At 42.2% G+C, this 25,023-nt stretch overlaps 2 protein-coding genes across 11 annotated transcripts in view; both read right to left on the bottom strand.

The window, feature by feature from the left end:
* The window catches only part of LOC133836000 (sterile alpha motif domain-containing protein 5), a 167,076-nt gene that overhangs the window by 72,665 nt on the left and 69,388 nt on the right, over positions 1-25,023 (bottom strand). Inside the window, exon 3 of one of the 8 annotated variants that reach the window (XM_062266239.1) lies at positions 20,542-20,757. The exons of the other annotated variants lie outside the window; for them this stretch is intronic. Within the exon in view, the coding sequence (XP_062122223.1) occupies positions 20,620-20,757 (138 nt within the window). The 3' untranslated portion in view covers positions 20,542-20,619. Of the gene's footprint in view, positions 1-20,541; positions 20,758-25,023 lie in introns of those variants that run through there. 8 annotated transcript variants of the gene reach the window in all.
* On the bottom strand, positions 1,022-5,567 carry LOC133836401 (poly(A) RNA polymerase gld-2 homolog A). Of its 3 annotated transcripts, XM_062266875.1 has the most exons (3): positions 2,776-5,565; positions 2,455-2,715; positions 1,022-2,403 (listed from the first exon to the last, which is right to left on the bottom strand). In XM_062266875.1, the coding sequence occupies exons 1-3, from the start codon at positions 5,140-5,142 to the stop codon at positions 1,273-1,275; spliced, it is 3,759 nt and encodes a 1,252-aa protein (XP_062122859.1). In that variant the 5' UTR covers positions 5,143-5,565; the 3' UTR covers positions 1,022-1,272. The 3 variants fall into 3 exon arrangements, with proteins under 3 accessions (XP_062122859.1, XP_062122857.1, XP_062122858.1); XM_062266873.1 differs by having other exon boundaries at positions 2,455-5,567; XM_062266874.1 differs by having other exon boundaries at positions 2,464-5,566.

Below are 25,023 nucleotides of genomic sequence, written 5' to 3'. Positions count from 1 at the left end.
GCACTCGTCGCTAGCTTCAAACAGTAATTGCTGCAACTGCCACAGCAGCGTTGCAACTAGACAACTGAAATTGAGCATTGCAATTGATGTAATAATTTGACGGAGTCGCAAATTTTTGGCTTTCAACCATTGTTGTCGATGAGAGGAGTTCGACACACACACACAGATGTGGCATGCCACGCCCTGTTGTCCACCCAACTAATGGCAGCTGCTGCGAACTCGTGATTTAATTTGCTGCAACATGTGCGTCAATTTTAACATCCACACTTCATTAATCTCCCCAGAGAACAAATGATGCGAAGTAGTTTTGTTCAACCTAAATAAAGACTAATAAAACTAGTTGCGAAATAAATTCACAATATTTAAATTGCCAAAGTCTCTCACACAGTTTGAAACTAATTCGATTATAAAAGTTGAAGCAATCCTTTTTTTCCGTGAGTGTTTTTCTTTATTTATTTTTTGATACATTTTTTTTTTTGGGGCAGCTCAGTCAAATTAACATTTGAATTTTTGGTGGCGAATGGTTGCGAATTTGTGATTCGAAACCTTTTGCCAATTGATATTTTTTAGACGTGAGTGCATTTTTTACATTTTTCGATATTTTATACAAAAAAGTGTGAATAGATATATGTGTGTGTGTTGAGTGTGTGTTTGAAAAACAAGTGTTGGGTTTCGATAGAAAGATGTGGAATGTGTGCAGCATTTCTATAATGTTCAATCTCTATAGTTCCCTCTCTACATATCACATATATATAGCGATGTGAGTTTTGTATATATATCGGGTTTTTTTTTTGTCTATACTCCTATTTCATTTTTTTTTTTTTTTTTTAGGGGGCATTTTTAAATTTTTTTGGCAAGTTTTTAATGCATTTTTTTTTTCGTGATGACCTCTATTTTCATTATTTTTTTTGGGTCAAGGAATTGTTGGTGTAAATGGTGCAGTGAATGTCAAGTGTCCAACGTAAAATTTAAAGGTGTTAATCCAGTGCAAGGCTGAGCAGTGTTTTCTGTTCTGTTGTTGTATTTGTGGACTAGCGATTAGGATTTAGAGCTCAACTAAACTAAAACTAAAAATACTGCATCTAAATTCTATCTGTCTAAATGTTTTTTTTTCTTTCTCTACCTTTCCAGCTTTTTCGTCTATCTTTTTTGAATGTTTCTCTGATAAAGCTATTGCTAAATTCTTCTGATCTAAACTACAACAAAGCTGATGATTGTGTCTGCTGCTTTCTTTTTCTCTTTTTTTTTGACTGTTGAGTGTTTGCAATTGGTTTATTTGTTGAGACGCGAACTCTTGCTCTTGGCCAACTGCAACTGCAACTCTTGCTGCTGTTCCTCCTCGGCAATCACCTCCACCTTCTGATTGATATCACTCCAAATGGCCGTCGTGGCCTTGTCCACCATACGCCTAGGCGATGGCTGTGCACTCTCCGACTTCGAGGAGGCGCCACTCGCCGCCTTGCCACCGCCTAGCTCCAAGTCCGAGTTCTCAGTCAGCTGCATTGTCTGTATGGCGGGTCCTTCGTAACCCTCGAAAATCGAATGCAAATTGCGCGTTGACTCCAGGCGACGATACGAGGTCATAAAGATCGAACGTATGCGATCGAAGGTCTCGGGATCGTAAACCGAACGCGCTGTATTGGTGAGATCGAAGGGCTCCTCGATGCACAGTTCGTTCCACTGATGAATATCATTCTTCACCGCCTTCGAGGCGCGGCAAGTTTCCACGGGCAACACGCCGCCCACACGTATCGAGATGGCAAACTTACCATACTCAAAGATGCTGTAATAATGCAGAAAATTGAGCAACAGCTCACCCAGCGATTGTGTGTTCTCCGATTGATATGGCGGCATTATCTCATTCATGTCCACATATCCGAAATCCGTGGGCTGCAGTATGCTAAACTTTTCCGGGTACATTTTATGCAGACACGGCAACACGGGAGGATTGACACCTGCTTGAAGAAAGTGTATAACCATCAACATCAAAGAGTAGCTAGAGATCGTCATATTCTTGGCATTGTTGATGTTATGATGCTGAGCCCACTGTTTGATGGTCAAAGCCATGGGACGCAATCGCCACTCCAGCTGCGAATAGCAATACAACAAATGTGTGTTGCGTATTCCCACCGAATTGTTGAAATTGATATCGACCTCGACACGATGGCGACGATCTGTGAAGCGTAAAATCGGCACACGAGCCTCGATCAAATTGAATTCCTGAAACTGTTCGGTGGCATTCAACATTTCGCGCATCAACTGCAAATGATAGACGGCCTCCATGCGTGGATCAATGTTCGGATTCGTGCAGGCCAACATGCAAATGTCCATGTCCGAGCACTTGGAGCCAAAGTACGAGATGGACGAACCCACCAAGTAGAGACCATAACGTGGATACACAGCCTGCGAAATGTTATCAGTCAGTTAATTTGTGCTGCGCACTCACAAACTTACCATCGTCACCTTATAAATAAAACGCCAGAGACGCATCTTTGTTTTGTAGATTTGTTTCGTCTGCTGGGCGGCAAGAAACTTTTGCCAAATCGATTGCGTTAGAGAATCCCATTTGCTGCGACTGGCCACCGAGATGGGCGGACGCTTCATTTCCACCAGCTTGGCTCGAGTGAGAAAGCGATCCGCTGGCGTGTAGCCAAAGAATTCGTGCAAATAACGATTCTGCAGCGAAAGCGGTTGATTGTCATCGAGGAATTCCTCCTGCCAGAGGAAGTTTAGATGTGGTAAAGTTGTGGCACGCTTAGAGCCATTATCTGTTACCTTAATAATGCCACCTCTGTTGGCCAATGCGGCAGCTTCATTCTCTTCGCCTTCTGTTTGTTGGGGCTTCAACTCTCCCAGCATATCACCACAGCAGTGCGATGTGCACTTCAAGCCATTCTTCAGTCCTTGACTAGATTTGCGTTCCGCTTCCTTCAGATAATGCATATCTCCAAAAGGCACAAGATTTGGACCCTTCAAGTCCGGCAACTGCGCACTTGTTGCCATTGCCACACAGCTCATTGTGATCTTTGACACCATCGACTCCAAAGAAGCATCGCTCTGCTCGCTCTCTGCGCTATCGCTGGGTGAACTGGGTGCCAAGCTGACGTAGGACAAACCATCAAAGTCACCCGAAATGGAGCCCGTGTGCTGCGAATGTCCATGTGGATCAGCCTCGGAGGAATAATCACCTGCTGTTACTGATGTTGAGATGCCCACAGCACCAGCCACAAAGTCCGAATCTTGTGGCAGATCGGCATCCGAGGTGCCGCTGCTCGCTGCAGCTGCCAAGACCAAAGCATCCTGCTCGGATAGTTCCGTCTCATACAACGTTCCATTGGTGGCATAATCCACATGCTCCAGCTGCGTGGAGTTGTAGCAACGTGAGTGTTGCTGCTGTCGCAACTCTTGCGCCTTGCTCAAGCGACGCACTCCTGGCTGATAGTTGCCCATGTGTTGTTGCTGCTGTTGCTGCTGCAACTGTTGCTGGTTGGCAGCTGCATAGCGCTGACGATTGCGATAGCTACGCTGCGGATTGTGATAAATGGGCGTCACATTGTTGTTGTTCTCTGGCTGCTCCACTTTGGCAGAGTTCAGAGATTCCGAACCGGAGGAGTTGGAACTATTCGTGTTCACCAGTTGACTCTTGGAGCGCTTCAAATGCCTTCCAGCTGAAGTTGATTGCGAGGCGCTGCCACTTGGTTGATTGCTGCCACGTCGTTGCATATTCATGTTCAGCTGTTCGAGTGCCACAGTTTGGGGCACATTGGGATTGCCACGCTGCAGTCCGCTGCGTGGATCGAATGGATGGCGTATCCTTGTGCCCGGTGCACCAACCGTCACATTCCCTGTGCTGCTGTTGTAGAACGTTTTGGTTTCGCGGGGATACGTCATCGCTGCATTTGCATGGCGTGCGGGTCCAAAGCGTTCCCTGACTTGAGCTGCAGTGGCGCCGCGTGCAAAACGCGGATCCACACTCGCGTAGTCAGCGAAGGCCTCCGGATGTGGATGCTGCTCGGCATTCGGCGACTGTTGTTGCTGCTGCTGCTCGGCTACGACTGGCAAATTAGGCGCCACATGACGATAGCTGGCACCGCCTCCACTTGCACCTCCTGCTCCTCCACCCCCGCGTGGCACCGCCTGATTGTAGTAGCTGGAGTACATGAAACGCTGAGCGCCATACGGATGCTGCTCGAAGCCCAGCGGCACCATCGGTATGCCATAGGATGAGGCATAGCCCTGGTTGAACGGATAGTTGCGGTCGAATTGCCAGACCGCATTCTCGGCATGCCACAGACGTCGCTGCGTACTGCTGCCGTAGCCCGCCGGACAGAGGAATTGCTGCGGCGATAGATTCGCATTGCCCGTTGCTGCCGCTGCGGCGGCTGCAGCTGCCGCCGCTGCTGCTGCTGCTGCCGCAGCGGCCACAGCAGCGCCCCCGAAACGATGTGTTTGATTAGCATTACCTGGCGATTGAACGCCCGAACGTACCACATTCGCAACGCCCGATGGCATTAGCGGCAACTGCGATGGAGGCGGCGGCGGCGGCGGCAACGTGCGCAACATGCGCGGCATTATCGATGTGGGCGTGGGAATGTCGAGCGTGATGCCAGCCATGTGACTGCCAATGCTGTAGAGGAAACCCATCGAGTACTTGTAGCCACCGGGCGGACGTGGATACGTTTGGGTGATCGTCTTGTGCACCAGTTTCTTCTTGTGGCGTCGTGTGCCCGGCAGCGGAAACTCATTGGGATCGAGATACTCGATGCCGTCATCCGAGTCGAGTTCCTGCTGCTCTTGTTCCTGTTGCTGCTGCTGTTGCTGCTGCTGTGAAGGCTGCTGCGAAGGCTGTGTTGACATTTCAGCTGGCAGTTTAGCATTAAGGTTGCTGCTTAAATTGTTTTCCTCGCTGCTGTCAACCAACTCGGCCAGCTGCTCCATCGATGTGGATTGCTCCATGTGCTGTGGCAATGCTAAAGGTTCAAGCAACATGGTTGCTGCCGCTACTGTTGCTGTTACTGTTGGTGGCGTCTGCTGTTGCTGTTCCTCTTCGGCGGGCGTTGTTGTTGTTGTTGTTGTTGCTGTTTGTGTTGTTGTGGTCGCCGTGCTAGTTGCACTTGCTGCCGTTGCCAGCGCCGTTGACATTGCTACCAATGCGGCACAATTCCAATTACAAATACATATAGGTTGCCAAATGCCAAAAACAAAAGTCAAAATGCTATAGAGAATCTAATGCGCGATCGTGTGCTTAACCAAATTGCTCTAGGCTTGTGTGTTCTTTATGTTCATCAAAAAAATGAGCAAATACCGTGACAGCAAACGTAACGCCTAGCCTGGAGCCCTACGACTCAAATGTCACACGATTCTATATATATATAAAGAAGTTCGCACTTTGCTTCACTTTCTCACACGCACACTGAATTTCACCGAATGAAACATACAAAAAAAATGCAAATATAAAAGAACATTTAATTCAAGTTGTGTATTTATTTGTTGACATTTGCTTTGGGCATCGCATTGTTTAAACACTTGATACACTTTTTTAATAGTTTTTTTTTTTTTAATTTACAGATTTGCACTGCAATCACACGCGAAGGGAAATTTTTTTAATTGACATATGTCAAACGTAATGACAAAGTTATTAATTTGACAGCTTAAAGATGAGTGTTGGAAAATTCCCGTTAAACTTTATCGATAACACATAAAGCACGCCTGCAGAGAATTCTAGACTTTCCACTGCTTGCATTCCCTTCTCCTTTACCTTTATTTCTGTAATATTTTTCTAAAGCAAAGTAAAGCATCTCTTGAGCCAAATTCTTTGGCGCATCGACAACAAAAGACACACAAAGCAAGCACACACATAACGTACAACAAAAGTGTAGCTAAAGCTGACACAATTTGTGGCATGAAAGCAAAATGCGAAAGCGAATGGTAAATCTACGTCAAACACTCAACATAGTTCCATTTCTCCCCATGAAAGCCAGCTTCTTCAGCAATGGAGCTCCACACTCACACACACACACGCACACACACACTCGCTCACAAATTCCATTTACAATTTGATTTGCTTATGTAAATTATGAAAATTGCCCGCAGAGAGTAACCACAAGTAAGATTCGATTTGGCGGCTTAACAAAATGCAGCCAGAGCAACAACAACAACACAAAAAACTGAAAATAAAATTGTTCATTGCTTTTTGGCTGTAATTTGAAACAAATCAAATTTATTGCCCAGACGCACAGGCGCCCGTCTCGCAGCCATTCGCAATTTTCAGTGTTCTCTTTGGTCCTGATCCTGGTCTAAGGATGCGGCCAGATGCGTTGAGCATATGAAATGAGCAACCTCGAGAATTAAGTACAATTTCGCATAGAGATTGAGAGATACGAGAGAGAGAGAGAGTACTCGATAGACGTGCATATATTCAGATACGGGTCGCACATATTCTAATTAGATTTCAAAACATTTCGGTTTTTTTTTTTATTTTATATTTTTGAATTATGTTCAAAGGGGTGGCTGTAAAAATCTCATGAGTCATGGCAGATTAGTGGGCATGGCTTTTGGTCCTTTCCTCCACCTCAATTTCAGCTGCTGCAATGCGTGACGCGTGTTTCAGATTTTCGATTTGCCACAGTGAGAGAAAATTTTTTGGTGACTGTAACTGTGGCTCATTGGGTAAAACTAAAAATTAGCCAAGTAAAAGTTTCATATTACACATGCCAAAGCAATTTGCCAAATAAACTGTCAGCAGTAAGCAGAAAAGATGCCATTGGTTTTGCGTTGGGCAACAACCTTATCGATTCTGCACTGAATAATTCAGGAGACAACACAACGCTGTGCAAATGGCAAAATATGTGCACAGCTTTTCCTCCACACACAGTTGGCATTTCCCCAGAGCACGCACAATAAAAAGGTAAGAGGAGAACACTGAGGGCAAAAGTAGAATGTAGCTAGAGCAGGGCAACCACAGGGTTGTTCTATACTCTCTGTCGATCTACCTAGCAATCTTTGCCCATGGGCCCCTTGGGGGTGCAACAACACAAAAAAGAAAAAAAAAAGTGAAAGAAAAATCGAGGCAGCTGAATTCGAAATTTTCGTATTTTGATCTAAGAAGCGAGACTGTCTGAAATAATGTGTGACAGGTAATTAGATTAAGCTAATTTCGCTTTTATTAGCAATCAGCAGCACGAGCTTTGAGCTAACATTTCTGCGCATTTTGGTTAATAATTTCATTAGGGAAAATGTTTCGTTTGTTCTTCTTTCATTTCCATTTTTTTTTTCGTGCATGTCAAAATGAGGTCTGTCAAAATTGGCGTCAACTGACAGCCAACTGACCATTTGCCGCAATGCAACACTGCAGCAGCAAAAAAGAGAGAGAGAGAGAGAGCGAGGAAAGCGTATGTGATTGTGTTTGTATTTCTGTGTGTGTGTGAAAAATCAAATAATTAATAATTCATGCCACACGATTGACAGTGCGCCCAGCTGAAGCAACTCCAGTTCCAGAACTCTTTGCTGGACCAGTCCATATACATTTTGTTTTCTTCTTTTTTTTTTCTCTGCTGTGCTGTGAGCCGCCTCATAAATTTACAATTACAGATGCGAATGCTGACTGCGAAAATGGCAGTGAGTTTTCCACTCGCTGCTGCTGTCGTCGTCGTTGTGCCTTTTGAGCGAGTTTTGTTTTTTTAATTTAATAAATTAATAAAACAGCAACGTGACAACACTGGCAACACAAGGCAGAGAGGCCATCAAAGTGGCAAAGTGTTGCCATTTGCATTTTTAATGCACTTGCTGCGTCGCGTAAAAATAATTATCAACTGAATTGATGATGAGCCCAGGCCTCGCACCTCTCTCTCCTCTCTCTTTCTCTTGGAAAAATAGAATGCCTGAGAGATGAGAGTTGATGTTGGCACGTGTGTGTGTGTTGGTGTGTGTGTGCCGTGTCAACACAGCCACGCCTCCACCTCTTATTCAACAGCATTTTCCACTTTTGTGGGTGGCAAAAGTGAATGAAAGAGCACAGAAACAAAAAACAACTTTTTTAAATTGAATTTCTCAATTTGCGTGTCAACTTTTTGAATATGAAAATTGTTTTAGGCTCAACTGCAATTTTCACTTTTCAATTCCCTCGCGTTAATTGCACGCTGCGAAGTCTAGCCAAAAGAAACGAGAGCGATATCATTATAGTGGCAGTAGTAGTAGTGGTAATAATAATAATGAAAGCACAACTTTAGACCCGACAATTTATAAGTGCGGCAAAAATTTTTTACTTTTCCTTTTTAGCACACTTTGGGCCGCACACACAATGGACGGCATCATGCCAGGCGCTTCCTGGCCAAAGGAGTACGAAGAATCAGGAGTCCGGAATTGGGTCCGGGGCATAACTGCACCGTCGTCATCGTCATCGCACCTGGCCGTAGTTAACCCCAATTATGCGCACAAAGCCCAGAGAATACAGACAGACACACTCCACAACAGCAACAGCAACAACAACAACGAGAACAAGAACATTGTGAACTAGTAGAGACTACGTGAGGTAGTTGAAAATATTTAAGCAACACACAGGCGCATGGAAAATGCCATGGAAATTGCTACAAAAAAAAAGAAGCAGAACGAAAGAAAGCAAGAAAGTTGGGCAACAAAAAAAAAGTAAGTAAGATGAAATGCTGCCGCAGGCATTAAAATAATAAGGATAAGGAAGCGCTTGTTAACCACGAAACCGCTCAAAAATGAATGAAAGCCAGTCAGAGTCGTAACCGTAGTCGTAGTCAGAGTTGGAGTCAGAGTCGCAGTCGCAGAAGCGTTTACAATTTTTGGCCGGAGTGAGTCAGTGTGCCGCTGTAGCTAAAGCCGGACTGTGTGCCGCGTGTTCATTATGCATTTCCTGTTTGCATAAGCTCAGCTCCTCCCAACTTCCATTTCCATTTCCACTTCCACAGCTCAACTCAGGTCAGCTGCTGCCCGAGGAGTCGCTAGTTGTAATTGTTCTGCTGTTTGTTGTAACTACGACTTGCAGAAAAAGGAAAAAAAAATAACATAACAGAATGGAAGCCAAAAGGAAAATGCTTAACCAAACCTAAGACCCATTGTGCAGAGCGTTAAATTTGGAAAGTTTTCCCTTCGCAATGCCCGGCGGCCTATTGACAGAATATGAGTTGAGAGCGAGTCAAACACAGGAGCAGCAGTAGCAGCTGTAACTGCGCATAAAGCCGGCAAAAAAAAGTAGAAAAGGAAAGAAAGTGAAATTGCCAAGACTAGCATGAAATATAGCATGAATTTTAATTATGCAAAACAAATAGCGAGGCAGCTGAATAGCGAATATCGAGCATAGTTTTGCCAACGAGTTTTTGCCGCTAGTTCGGCGAAACAGCAGCGAGAGAATGCGGTATATTGATTAGCAGTCGAAAGATAAACAATGGAAGGGAATTGCAGTTGCATGAGGGCGAATATTATTTGCATTTCCAAATAGAATGAGCTATGAGGAGGTAACAAAGCTTTTGGCTGCGAGTAAAACAATAAAGCGAGTTAATGTAGCGAGTAGTTATGAGTAGCGAGTGATTGGAGTAAAGGTGAAGAAATATCTACATATATCTGTATGTAGCGAGTAATTTAGTAGAGTAGCGAATAATTTTATGAGAAACGAGTAGTTGCAGCGAAAGCGAAGAGATATCTATGTAACGAGTAATTTAGTAGAGTAGCGATAGAACGGCGCATATTTAGCGAGTAATTAAGAGCGAGTAGCAAATAGCGATAGCCAATTTGTAGCGAGTTATTAAAAATAATAACGAGTCAGAGCGAATTATTTCATAAGTATACGGTGAAGTTAGGTTAAGAGCGGATAGCAACCTATATTAGGAACTGTTCAAGTAAATATAACGAGTAGTTAGAGGATGAACGAAGTGAGTAATTCAAAAGATTAATAAGTAGTTAAAGTTCTTGCTCTTTCAAATAGTTCCATAATAAAGAACTCTTCATTAATGCTATACACTACGATATTGAAGAATAAACAAAAACTTTTAATTACAACTTGTAGTTAATTAGCTAGTAATAGTAGTTGTAGTTTTTCTGAAATGATGCTAGTCTAATTTCGTCATAGCGACTAACTCTCATGAGTTGCCTAGGCAAATTGCGACCTGTACAATCGCATAATTATGACTTCAATGGTTACAGTCTGGCAAATTTTCTATATGAATGAATTTCGCACAATTAACTGTAAGACAGCACGTGGGGTGGCCTCAACCTCCCCTCCCTCCCCTCAACCGGGGCTGCGTCACATGTCAGCACATGAAAATAAGAAAATAAAAACACAGCAGAAAACATCTCCCGCTCCGATCTTCATTCACAATTAAGCTAAAAATACCAACAAAGACAGTCGTCGACGTCGTTGTCGCTGTGCGTAGACGCTACAATAAAATTTATTGTCAAGTGCAGTCACACACAGTGGCTCAAGAAAAGTAGCGGACGGAAGGGGGCGTGATGGTAGGGCGCCTAGGTGTGCACAACAACAACAGCAGCAGCGGAAAGGTAGGGAAGAGGGTAACGGATCGAAATCACGCTGTCGCTCATGTTGCGACTGCCAGCAGCCTGTGACGAGAGAAGTATTAAAAAAAAACAACAACAACAACAACAAATACAAGAAAGAAGCCAAGAAGAAGGAAGAAATCAACAACGCAATCTTAATGAAGGCAATAATTCAAACAAAATGCAAAATTCCCTTAACAAACTGAAGGAAGTCAGCCGAGTCAGGCAAGTCAGTCACTCAGTCAGTCAGCCAGCCAGGCAGTCATTCATTCATTCACTCACTCACTCACTCACTCAGTGGCTCATCGCTGAGCTGAGGCTCATTCATTTCATTTTCTTCGCCGACACAACATTGAGAAATTGCCGCCTAGTGTTGATGTTGCTCCTTGCTGCCGCTTCTGTTGCTGTTTGCTGTCAAGAATTCCTTGTCGAAATTAAATTTTTACAAAATCAAATAAAATTCAATGCGTGCCAAAGCGACGGCCCATGTGGCAACATGGTGATGTGGCAACATCGACAACAACAACAACAACAAACGTCCCTCGACGTCTCTCATATTAATTAGTTTGTATTTTTGGCATACAAAATAACAGAAAATTGTTTAACATTTGCCCTCTGTAGCACATTAAGTGGCCACATTTGTCAATTTGTCGTTTTTGTGTTGGGTCAACATTTTCGGCCCTAAAACTCAAACTCAAACTCTGAAACTCTGATGCTCAAACTCTCCCCTTAGAGAGTGGGCAACGCACTGTAGTTAATGGCTGCACATTTGCCTAAATAATGAGGCACCGGTGTATTGCCTTGAATTCGATTTGGCTTGATTAAAAATATATTTCATTGTTGGGCTTCGCCATCCCACTCTCTCTCTCTCCCTCCAGTCATCTCTCGATTCTAAGTGGCTGTGGGGCCATCGGACAGAAGACCGATTGCATTGCCAGCTGAGAAGCTAATCAGCAAAATGTGGCACAGGGGCACAAACAAATATACTTACTACACTGAGTGACTAGCTATTGATTAGTCGTAATAGCAAATAGCAACTGAAGTGATGATGGGAATAGGAAGTAATCGAAATAGGGATTTGAATATGGGAAATTTGCTGATCTGCCAGAAAGAGCTCTTAACATGTATTAATATGAAGTGCAAAGGAAGTTTAAGCTACTTTTAGTATTATAAGTTTAATTACTTGAATGTATGTATAAACATACGATTTGATTTGTAGGTAGTACTAAAAAGTATTGCATATATATTACTATATATACTATATACTCTTTTACAATCACTCAATTCTATCTCATCTTTGATTTTTATTTAGCCACTTAAATTTGCTTTATTATTGAAATACTCGTATTTGTATAAATTCACATATATTAAGAAGAAATTATATAAAAGTCTTGCCATTATATGTAACTTTAAAAAGAAAAAGTTACAAAATTATACTAAAAAGTATCATCAAATTTGTGCAATATATTTATCTACACACTTTTACAACTCCACTCTTCACTTTTCTCTAAAGTGTAAACAAATTCCAGCAAAATGTCTTTATCCATTCTCATTTCCTTACACAAATGGCAGTTAGATTCAATAATGTTTGTACTTGCTAAAACCAAACTTTCGACATTCATTGTCCAGTTTCCTTAACTGCTTAAGCAGCTTACAGATTACAGAATCCATCGTAAATTTCAAACAAAAAAATGTGAAGTCGAGAAATGCAACAAAGTGGGAGAGAAGTAAAAGTAAAGTGAAATGAGTACAAAGTGCTGTCATTTAGCTACTCATAACCTAAATTTTGTTGCAACTTACAGACAGGAGGAGGGGGAGGAGAAGGATGAGGCAAGCTGGCTGCTGTTGGACGGCACTTATGTCAAATGCGTTTGCGATTTGTGTCAATAAATGGAAGCAGATGCGGCAGCAGCAAGCAGAGGAAAGAAAGAAAGAAATTTCTATTATCTGTGCAAAGTGTGCGCGAAATTGAAAATTGCAGCCTTGTCGCAAGCGTCTGCCAGTTGCTGCAACTTGCTTTCCCCCCCTCCCTCTCTCCTTTTCTGTCTCATAGTTGCCTCTAAATTTTCATAGCTCTGCCAGTTGATAAACTCTAATATGACATTGTGGAGCAGCATCAGCAGCAGCAGCAGGCGATGCGCCTTGGCTTATGCAAGCATTTTGTGAAATTGCATTTCGAGTTGCCTTTTGCTGATGCCAGCGCATTATTGCACATCAGGGACACATACCACCGCATACAAGCTTGCATATGGACATAGATATAGATAGAGATATATATAGAGACATGGCAACAAGTTTACCAACACATTGCGGTTACGCGAAAAAGTCAATTACCATTTTAAACTGAAGTTGAAGCTGCAAGTTGCGAACACCATTTCTCTTCCTCTTCAACATCATCATCATTATCATCATCATCATCATAGGAACATACAGTCAATCAGTTGGTAATCGATTTTGTCTGGCGGCTTTTGGAGTTTGGGTTACGGTTTGCTTTGCTTTCGATTCTCGGTTCTCGGTTCTCCAGCTCTGCGTTCTGTGTTGCTTGAGGTTAACAAATATGCCAACGCTTTTTACGCACAATTTTCCTTTGCGCGCAGTTTTGCCAAATGGAATGTAAATATTTATTTTTATTTGCAGCCAGGCAACATGACGGGCGCAAAATTTGTTTGCAACTTTGCTCGACATAATTAGACGTCTGTGCGAATGCTTTCGCACTCACACTCATACTAACAACACTCAGAACACACTCGAATGCAAATGATAGTCTCGTTCGAATAGATTTGCAATATTTGCACATGCAAATTGCCTTAAGCCACAGACTTGGCTTACACCAGTCGTTGATTTTCATACGTGGCAAATAGTGGACGCAACACAAGACACAGAACATAACGAAGGGAGGAGTGAGCGAAGGGGTGGAGGGGAGTGAACGGTGACCGGGTGCTTTAACCTTCTAAGTATTCATAATTGAATTTCCATGTTTGTTTGCTGCATTTATGAGCACTTTCTCACTCTCTACTGGTTGTGTGTGTATTTTCCGATAAACCGAAATGCTTAAAACATTTAAACACGCAATGTTGCCACAGTCGAGTTGCCGCTTGCTACTGTTGGTGGCAAGTGCGGCGCCTTGTTTTAATAACATAATTGAAAAATGACTGAGTGTGTGTGTAGTGTTGTGTTGTGTTGTGTATGTATGAAAAGGGAATGCAAACCGCATGTCCAGCTGCTTACTTGCATTGTGTGGATTCAGATTACAAAATACCGAGCGAGGGTTGCACGATGATCGCGTGCAACTTTCGTTTCGCTGCTCACCTTGTTAAGCAGCGTTTGTCCAGCATTTATGAAGCGCGTAATCAATATGCGCCAGGCGTTTTCAATTGAAAATTGTTCACTGATAATTAACTGCAATTTCCTCAACAGCGAATGACCATCATCGATTCAGATTCGACTCGCTTTGAATGTCTTTATTTCGATGGCTGCATATTTCGCTTTATCTTTTTATCTTTTATATTTTTTTTTTTTTTTGTTGTGCAATTTTTCACCTCGCTACCAAAGTTCTTTCTCTCCCCATTCCCTCCTCCTACAGATGAGTAATGAGCATTCCGCGCTGGCACAAAATTGAAACTATTTTTGCATAGCATTCGAAGCATTTTAATTTGAATTTCTTTCTCGCAAATGATCAACGTTGAATTGGTTGTTGGAAGCTGTTGGCAGGACGATGTTGGCACACAGCTGGACAGCATCGATGGAGAGAAGGAGGGAGGGTGAAGGAGAATCGCCCCTAATGGCGTTCATAGTTGCTGGCAACATTAAGGATAATTGTTGTAGTTAGCATGTACTTTTGCATTTATAATGTGCCTCATTTATTTCATTCTCGCATTGCGTTTCTCTCGCTTTTTTATACCCGCTACCCATAGGGTAGAAGGGTATTATCTTTGTGCCGGCAGGAAATGTATGTTGACCCTATAAAGTATATATATTCTTGATCAGCGTCAACAGCCGAGACGATATAGCCATGTCCGTCTGTCCGTCTGTCCGTCTGTCCGTCTGTCCGTCTGTCCGTCTGTCCGTCCGTCCGTCCGTCCGTATGAACACCTAGATCTCAGAGACTATAAGAGATAGAGCTATAATTTTTTTTCGACAGCATTTGTTATGTTTGCACGCAGATCAAGTTTGTTTCAAATTTTTGCCACGCCCACTTCCGCCCCGCAAATCAAAAAATCGAATAACTTTAAAGCTAGACCTACGAATTTTGGTATATACAATAACTACTGTAATAGTTATGATTCCTGAAAATTTGGTTGCGATCAGATAAAATTGTGGAAGTTATTAAGGAAATACTTTTGTATGGGAAAAACGCCTACTACTAGGGGTCTGAGTTATTTGGCCGACAATCTGGTGTGCCGTCTATGGTATACTTTGAATGGTGTACTATATCGATATACCAAATATACCATTTGGGTATTTTTTAGTATTTTCGGTATATTTTGAAAATGATCGCAATATTTTGCTTTACTAAAAGTTCACAGTAGCACATCGACTGTCTTGTTTTATTTTGCATATCTATTGCCAGCCATAAAAAATGGGAGGAAAAAAAAAGATATGCTGATTATGCATTTTATTGCTTTGGGGGCTGATTGCGTTAAGAGACTCTGTCTGTATTTCACAGTTGTCTGTGAATTGTAGCAAATATCTGGGATTATATCTCGGCACTAGCTGATAGCATCGCGTCTACCTTTGACCACAATTCATTACTCAAGCACCAGGTTTTCGACAATCAGCATAGTGCAGCAGCATTTGGACATAGATTCGTGTTCTGTCTGTCCACTAATTGCCAGAAATGAACTCATACTGTGGCGCACACTTATTAGCCACAATCCATTCGAACCCGCACCATTCGCTGCACATATCATAATTTCAAACTCAAAGAGAGAGAAGGAGAGATGAGAGCAGACAGCCAGACAAACAAATTGACGTGCCGACACTTCTACCATGGCCACAGGGGATGCTGTTCTCTCTCTCTCTCTCTCTCTCTCTCTCTCTCTGGGTTGCATTGCATTTCAGCACAGTCAGACAGACAAACAAATTGTTAGCCAGTGCCAAAATGATAGACAAATGCCAATGGCAGAGAGGAGAGGAGAGAGCAAAAGGAGAGTTTATGCTAAAAATTGCATAAATAAATCATGTTCTAATATTGCACTTGCCCTTGCAGACAATCTGTCAAAATGTGAGCCACCGTTTTTGGCTCTACAATGGCGTGAATGAGTTGCGCTGACTCGCTGGCAAAATGGCGTTAAAGGCCGTTAGAAAAACGGGTGAACAATGGCCAAACACAGCGAGAGATAGAGAGAGTGAGAGAAAAGCAATCCATGACTGGTCATAGATAGCGGAGAACAGAGTTTTGTTCGTTTTGTTCGCCATGTTGCAATTGGGTTTTCATGCCTCCTGCACTTGACAATGTGCCACCAGGGCCAAGGCCCACAGCTCGCGATGGTTGCTGGTTGTTGGTTGCTGGCTGGTTGGTTGGTCTGGCACTCGTCTCGTCCATGTTGCTTGTCTGACATACTGAATCGCCTGTCTGTTTTGGCGCTTAATTCGTCACTAAATGAGATTTTTGGGGGCTATACTCGAGACTCGCCAAACGTTTTGTTCGCTGCCCCATTGTGTTTTTTCGCCCAAAAATTGCCAAATTTTTAGAGAGAGAGATAGAGAGAGTTTTGGCCATTTTGCAGGGGCCACTTTGCAATAACACAGCGTGAAATTGCAACGCCAAATCGAATCAGTCCGCACGGGAAATTCGATTTTTTCACTCTACTCTTCTTTTTTTTTTTGGTTGTTTGTTGGCTCTGCCTTTTGCGGGCAATCAGACAGCAACACAAATGCCAGCGCAAAAGGTAAAATTTAGGAAAAAACGTGAGACACTTGACAAAAAAAAAGAGTAACAGCAGCAACAGGGATAAATTAAGGAGTAACAGCGACGTGCTGATCACTAACAGCAGCCAAGTGCCAAGTCAACCAGTCAGTCAGCCATTCGTCCATCCATCCATCTATCCATCAACAACAGCTCGACTTTTTGGTGGCATAATGAAATGAAATTACAAAATGTGTGCTCAACACTTTTGTGGCATTTTAGCATTTTTGGCCCCCCTTCCAGCGCTTTTGTTGCACAAATTGCTTATTTATTGTTTAATAGTGTGATTGCTAACAACATTTGCAATGCAGCAAAAGCAACCACCACCGAGAAGCAACAGCAGCAACCAACCAACTATTGTTCTAGCATTTGAATTTTCGTGATTGAAAACAGGTGGAAAAACTGTCGAAAACTCTCCCCCAACAACAACAACAATTGTTATTCACATTCAGAATCGTATCTACTACTATATTTGAGGCAACTCTTGGGGCTCTTTTTTGGCAGTCGTCGTCGTCGTTGTTGTTGTTGTTCGATTTCTGTCTGAATGGGTTCTTAATTTTCGGCGACTGCCTTTTCATGCCCAAACAACCACGAATGCGAATTTCGAATTTGTGAATTGTTTGTGCGAAATCAAATTGCAAAATGTACAATTCAATTACATAATTGAATAATCTCCACAGAGTGGGAAATGCAATTACATGTAATACAATACAGTAGACATTCGCTAGAAGAGAAAATATTTCAAAAATATTTCACCGACATTTTTCTGATCCTTATCTGTTTCACTGTCGAATGTAATATGCAAAAATGGATGGAGGTTGCTTTAAATTTGCATTAAATTCAATTAAATAATGACAATGCCAATCGTTTGGGCCATCAGCGAAAAGTGTCCCACGCAGTTGGAGTTTGACAGTCGACAGCTCGATTTGTGTGGCAGTGTGTGTGTGTGGAGAGTTCCAAATTTGGTCATTGTCGTTGACAACATCGCACACATTTGGCGTCCATCAGTCAGTCAGTCAGTCAGTGAGTTACTCGGCCCCCATTCTACATTGTGGAATGGCAATCAAAGAAGAAACGACAATCGACAACAACAACTGCAACTCGCATAACGATATGCAAAATATGCAACAGCTGCCAACGGTGAGCTCCTGTGGCATGCAGCAACAGCCTCCTCCTTCAGCAGCCTTCTTCTGGTTGAAGCTGTCGCTTTGCGCCCAATTACGCCTTCAAATTGAGTGATAAATGTCTTGAGGATGGCACATAAATAAACTTGAGTTAAATTTATTACACAACCCACACAAAGACTTCATAAAAATGCAAACTAAATGAACTATTAAGAGGCGGCAGCGGCAAACATGAGAAACAAACAAAACAAACAAACGAAACGAAAAAAAAAAAAATAAAACCCTCCAATAAACAAAACAGAACAGACAAAAAAAAGTAAAGCAGACAATTGAATTGCATTGCGCTTAAAAGAAAAGCAAACAAGTTAAGCCAAAAGAGAAGACAGCGACTGCCGTGTGAGAAAATATGCAAATAAATGCGCAAATAAAATGTGCAATCAACTGAAGATGGCGCACTGAGATGGCAGCGGCATGCAGCTTGCAGCTTACAGCTAGCAGCTTGCAACTTGTGGCTGCTGCAGAAAGGCAAAGTGTGAATGTTGCGCATGCGCAGCACAGCGCGGAGTTGAACACAGCGCATCAATTAGGCCGCCAGGCGAGCAGCGAACAGCAGCCACGAATTGTGCCCACAGAGAGTGAAAGATAAGGCCAAGGTAGGACACGAAGCCAGCAGGCAGAAGCCACACAGACAGACAGACGGAGTGAGAGAGCGACAGAGCGAGAAATGAATAAAACGTTTAGATAAACAAATACAGAAGAATGCTGAAATGCTGTTAAAAGCTACAAAATGAAGTGGCCGTTGGCGGGATTTTGGAATTGTAAAAACAAGTCGGAAGAGTGAGAAGCGAGAGGAGGGAGTGAGGGGCGTGACTTAATACGGATTTGTATTGGATAGCGTTGAGCCACAGCAAACGGCAACGGCAACGGCAACGGCAACAGCAACGGCAACAAATTCAATGAACATGCGCGCGCACAGTTGAAGAGCAAACAAATTTATTACGCGCCGTTTGAACAGCGCATAAATTTAAGCAGCTGCTCGAGGTGGGGCAAGTGTGGCAAGCTTTGGCTGCATCCGACTTAGTCAGGCGTACCAAGATTAACATACTTGACCAAAGCGACTGACACAAGCTGCAGCTGTCTCCCTCTCTCACTCTCCCTCTGACTGTCCGTCTGTCTGAGTTGGCCAATCGATCGACGCATCGCTGCAGCAGCAACTGAGGTTGCGTGCAACGTGCAGCGTGCGTGATTTACAAACAGCGCCACATTTGGCGAACATTTACCGTGGACTTGTCTCGAAAACTACGTAAAACGATTTAAAGGCTGAACACGAGCAATTTGTGGATAGGCCCAATGCAATCTTCAGAACTGGATTCTGAGTCAAGTCTCTCTGTGGTTGCCCACCCGCTGGCCATGGCCACAATATGTGGCAACAGCAAGCGGCAGCCACACGATTCCACTTCTTTTTTTCTTTTCTTTCTTTCTTTCCTGCTGTCGCTGCTGCTGTGTCACATTTCTCATTTCGAAAATTTATGCGCACATTCAATTGATTGTTGATTTTCGAATCTCCCCGCTCTCTGTTTCTGAATCGTGCTCAAGTGATTTTTTTGATATTTCTTTCGCCTTTTGCGGCTCAACCTTATGTAATTCAATATCTTAAAGCCGCGTAATTTCGTGTGCTACGAAATTAATATGCAAAACACACTGACAGAAAATGCATAATAAATCATTCGATAGCCAAAAGATTACATCTTTACTACTGATTTGACCGATATGAGCATTAAAGTGTCAAATATTATAATGATGAATGGTGTCTAATATAATTTGTATATTTATGAAAATGATGAAAGATTTTTATTTGTTTTTATAAATAATAAATATTTTGAAAGGTGTTATGACTACTAGAAATCGTCATAAATCAGATAAAAATTTTAAGTTATTTAGAAATCATTTTAAATAGCATAAAACGTTTTTGTTTAAAATTCTAGTATATTTGTGAATCTATGGTATATTTTTAATATAACTGAATATTAATATACCAAAAATAATCTTCGGCATATTTAAGTATTTTTGGTATATTTTATGATTTTCTTAAAAATACCTATGAAACAGTCGAGCTGATTTTTTTTTTTTAATTTTTCATTATTTTTGAATTTTTTCATTTAATTCATATGTTTCTTTGTCTACTTAGACTGTGGAGCCGACATTTTAAATTTGTTTAGAAATTTTAAAATTATCTTTCATAATTCCTTTTTTTATTTGAAAGAATTTTTTTAATTTTTATAAATTTAATTTGAAGCATTTCATTTTGGAAGATAATTTGATTTTCTTCAGTGTAGTCTAGTATTTAACTTTATTGCGCGTATGTTAATTCTTCCAGCGAGTTCCAATGAATTTTTCTAAAGTACAAAGCTCGAAAACTGTCCACAATGTCATTTACAGTTTTCGTGTTTTTTTTTTGTTTTTTTTTTTTTATTCTTTTCCGTTTGTATCTCATATGCTACTCTCGATGGGGATGTGGAGCTGCGGGACCCCACACTTATTACCAAAAACATGCAGCGCCTTTGACATTTCGATTTATTTTTATTGATTCTGGAGAGCAAACGTTGTTGAGACGCGTCTGAAATGCAAGTCAGGCGCCGCTGGCACGCAAGTGATCATCACACCTTGATAAGGAGGTGCCCCAAACTCAACTGAAGCGATCCGAGACTAAGAGGGAGACCCCATGCCCATGCTTCTGCTGCGGTTGCTGCTGCTCTTCGATTCCAATCCCGATCCCAATGGCCCAGGCCATGCCCCAAAACGTATCGAATTTTATTGAAATGCAGCGCTGCATATTGTATATCATTCTCAGTCTGAGTGTGTGTGTGAGAGTGTGGCATGTGTGTGTGCGTTATCGTGAGTGTTGGCTGTGCATTTGTTACTTTTATGCTTGATTTATTGACTTTATTTTATGGCCGCTTGATTGGACACTAAATGAGTTTTTAAACTGCATACGAAGCCGGGGCGGGCCCTTATCAATTTTTTTTTTTTTTGTTTGCTTGTTGTTGCAGTTGCAGTTGAACATTTGAACAGTTAATGCCACTTACTGCTTGATACAGACACAAATACATAAATACAAATACATACGTTTAAATGTTGAACCCACGTCAGAGACAAAACGTTTCGATTTTTATGGCGGATATGAACTTGTTTGTGAGCCAGACAACTTACCTGAAATGAGAATAAGGTATACAAGAAAAATGTTAATTAAATGGTAAATCAAATGAGGTTCTCTGTTTATTTTATTGCAATTTAATGGCATTACAAAGAGGGCAATTAAACTCAGTTTAGTTTAAAGTTTCAACTCAATTTCAGTTCATAATTGTAATCAATGCGGTACAACTTTTCTAATACCACAAATTATGTAAATTTATAATCGCAATTTCCTGCTTATGGGCTTATGGGCTTATGATAATTCAATGTGTCAGAGCGCTGATCATCTTCGCGCCTGAACAACTCTCTCTCTCTTTCTTTCCCTCTTCTCTACCTGAGTTTCCCCCCTTGAGGCAGTATCGCATGTCTAACAAGAGACAATTCAATCTTTTGGAAACTGCAACTCATGTCAAACTGATTTGAATATTGCCCACGCAGCGAGCGAACAAACATCAAAGTCGTGCACAGGCAACTTGAGAAATCATGTTAACTATTATTAAATATAAATAAGACACAGCACAACAACAACAAAAAATGCCCATCAAGGCGGAATTCTTTTTAATTAAACATAAAATTACTTTGGCAATGCCAGACGGACGGACAGACAGACAGACAGTGTGTGACTGACAGGCTAGACACAACACTAAAGAACACAACACTGCACTCTCAGTGCACAGCTGGCAATAAATCATGAAATCTACTTTGCAAACAACTCTCAAGAAGGGGGGAGGGAGAGGCAGAGACAGAGGGGAGTTAGTCGGCACGTAATAATCATTTACATGAACACTCGCATAAATGTCACGTTGCTGCGTTTATAAAAATAACTTGAAACTCCAAACTGAACTCCAACTAATGGACCTGATGGCAACAACTAAAGTTGTAAAGTTGTAGACTGCAAAGACGAGAGGAGTGTGCAGACTGCAGCCGTTGGCAATCATAAATTAATGAAATTTTATTTGCTTATGCAATGGGGAAAATTACATCGTCGACTGCCGACATAGCTGCCGCTGCCACATCGCATTGCTATCGTATCTATAATAATGAAAGCATATCCTGCTTAAGAGCGCGCCTCGCGTATACCAGGTGGAAAAATTCAATTTCCAGGCCATACGCCGCGCGGCCACTCCTCGCCGAGAGTTTTGGCTCGGGAGGTTGGAAAACAAGTTGCATCCGCAATTAAGTCATCAAGTTGCAATTATTGCCATAAAAACGAACAAAACGCAGCCAAGGCACAAAAAAATGTGGACACGCATGAACGTGATGCTGCTGCTGCCTCGACTGCTGCTACAGCAGAGGCAACTCTGTGCTGTGTGGCACTGCTGAGTAGTGGGTCCCATAACCGAGCGGCGACTGTGACTGTGTGGCTGGGGTGTTGACGCTCAGCGGGGCAGCCACAGCAGCAGCGAGTCGTGAGAGACTTTAAAGCAAATACAAGGCGAGCGAGCAGATACATATTGCAAGTTACAGATACAGATACAGCTAGAGATACAGATACAGATACAGGCAGAGATACAGATACACTTGCGGCTTACGCGCAGATAAATTATTTTTGTTTTTCCGTTTTGTTGTTGTTGTATTTTTTGCTCATTTCATTCGCTGCAGTGTCCATTCTTCCATTGGCAACCAGTTGCTCTTTGGCTTAATTAAAAGCTGCAGCGAGCTGAATTGTTACACGGATTGGGATCAGTTCGTTGGAACGTTTCGCTTCGTTTTGGATTGGTTTGGTTTTTGGTTTTCGGTTTTGGCCGCCGTCGCCGCCGCTCATCATCTCATGTAGCTTTTTTTTTTTTGTTGCTGTTGTCTTCTTCGTTTTTATTTGCTTTTCATGCTGCGGTCGGCTGGACAAGTCGTTGCTGAAATGACACTACAATGTCTTCAAAATGAAAATAAATACGAGCAACATCGTCGACGACGACGGTGACGGTGACGACGACAGCGACAACATGAGGCAGCAACAGCTCTCTGGCTACATGTTACACATTAAAGTTGCCACAGCAGAGTGCTGAGCTATGCCGCATTCTGTGGAACCTTTTGTTTTGTTTGCTTTTCTGATTTCGCAGCCAAGCGCAACGCTGACAATGACTTTGCGCTTTTTTTTCTTCTCATTCTCTCCTTTATTTCTCTGATTTTGTTGCTGTTGTTGGTGTATTTTTTATGCTGCGTCTGCTCAGTGTTTTATAAATCTCATTTCAAGAGGATTTGTGTGCCTGTCAAAATGTTGATGTTTCACAAAACACTCGGCATTGCCGCAATGGGGCACTCACACTCACACTCACAGTCCGAAGGCTGTGCTTCGTGTTGTTGTTGTTGTGGCCTCTGCTCGATTTCAATCATGATCGATTTCAGTTTGTTTTACTTTAGTTCACTTTTGATCTGCGGCAACCGCAACAACAACGATGGCGACTTCACTTCAAGACCTGGGACCTGGGAATTAAAGTGCAAGATTTATACGATTTCTCCCAAGCGCATTGAATTACTCGGCATCAACAACAACAACAATAAGAAAGCAACAACAATTTGTTTGCCTTATAAAGATAATGCCACAACAAAAGGCAGAACAATCATCATTATCGAAATGTCATAAAAGCAAATGGGCGTTCATTATTCAATTTTAAAACTGCACACAAAGCAGCAACAGCAGCAGCAGCAGCCACAACAACAACAGCCACAGCAACAGCAGCTGCCAAACAACTTAATACAAAGAACGAAGAACTTTTGCTGATCTTCAGAGTTGAGAGCAAATAAAAATAAATGTATCAACTGCGAAAAGCGCGCGCGTTTGCAAAAACGAAACGAAAACCAAACAGCCCAAAAATTAAGCATAATTACTGACAGCAATTCGTTGCGGGGCAGCCAAAGCCAAAGTCAGAGCCAAAGTCAGTCCAGCAGCCACACAGGGAGATGCTAAAGGTACCAAGAGCACTACGTGCTGGCAGCCAACTTGAATCATCCTCATCCTCCCTCTACTTCTCTTGTCTGTCTCGACGACTGACAACGATTTCATTAAAATTGCCGGCCCCAATCTTCGTGTTTTTTGTGTTGTTGTTGTTGCCCCAAACTGCAATTTGGCCGAGTGAGACAATTATAAGCATGACAAATGAATTTCGCATTTAAAGCGGAGTCGAAACGCAGGCAAACTGTCAGTCAATTGCAATCTGCTCTGCTCGACTCCTTGCCTCGCCTTCTTCTACACTTGCACCCCAGCTGTTGCCGCCTGTCGTTGCATGCACCTTCACCTTAGCTGTGAGTACACATACACATATATATATAATATGAATAATTGCATCAAGATTTCTCGTTGTTATTTTCATTTTCTTTCTACTTCCTTCTCTCTTTGCGTTTTTTTCGACTGCGGTTTTTTGGCCACAGCATCAGCTGGCTCTTGGCTTCGCTGACTGACTGACTGTGCATTCAAGGTGAATTTGCAACAGCAGCATAAACCGCACTCGACGTGACATGCGGCGACCACCGTGAGTGCAACAACTGCCACTGCCACACACAGCAAACTCATTTAACTTTAATTTTTAATAACAGCAACCGCCTCGCTTTAAAGGCCTTGCTCCTTTTCTTTCTTTCATTTAAATGCAATTTGCAGCAACCAAACACGTGCTGCTGCTGCTGCTGTCGGTGTTGCGTTTGCGTTTATGGAATTTCAACAAATATGCGCTGCTATCATGCAACAAATAGCCTTGCCACCACACACCACATTTGTCTGATGCTGCGTATACTTGATTTTTTCCCTGTGTGTTCCGTGTGTGTGCTGCGGCTTCTCTTTGTAACTTTGCGTTTCTTTTGCATCTTTTACAAGTTGATTTTATGTCAGATATTTTACTGTTGTTGTTGTTGTTTTTCTTTGCAGCGCATGACGAAACATTCTTTTCTTCTGGTGAGAAACCAAATTTGTACATATTTTTGGCATTGAATTGCGGCCAAGTTACGCAAACAGTCAGGAGCGCAACTGGCTCACAAAAAAGGATGTAAACGCATATTAACCCCTTTTTTGCGTATGCTCAACTTTACATTGGGGTGTGTCAGTTATGTTGCATGCAATATTTTCGGTGATGTAATGATTGAAAAAGAAATTCAGTTATTTTCAAGCTTTGACAAAGTAATTAGCAAATTCTTTGCAAAGCTTTAGTATGCAAATATATATTTTTTATACATTGCTATGCTTTTTGTGTTGAATATATTTTCTTTTTTGCTTTACTGAGTCACCCCTATGCTGAAATATATTTTACAACGCTTATGTTCATACACACGCATATTCGAGTCAGCCACAAAATT

The sequence above is a fragment of the Drosophila sulfurigaster genome, chromosome 2R (assembly GCF_023558435.1).
Source record: "Drosophila sulfurigaster albostrigata strain 15112-1811.04 chromosome 2R, ASM2355843v2, whole genome shotgun sequence".
Taxonomy (NCBI): domain Eukaryota; kingdom Metazoa; phylum Arthropoda; class Insecta; order Diptera; family Drosophilidae; genus Drosophila; species Drosophila sulfurigaster.
This window is presented reverse-complemented; position numbering and strand designations above follow the sequence as displayed.

Excerpts from the sequence above, each read along its gene's own strand:
- LOC133836401 (XM_062266873.1), bottom strand. The coding sequence starts at position 5,142 with ATGTCAACGGCGCTGGCAACGGCAGCAAGTGCAACTAGCACGGCGACC. Across the intron at positions 2,404-2,454 it reads TTATTTATAAGGTGACGATG|GCTGTGTATCCACGTTATGG; the intron begins GTAAGTTTGTGA and ends AACATTTCGCAG.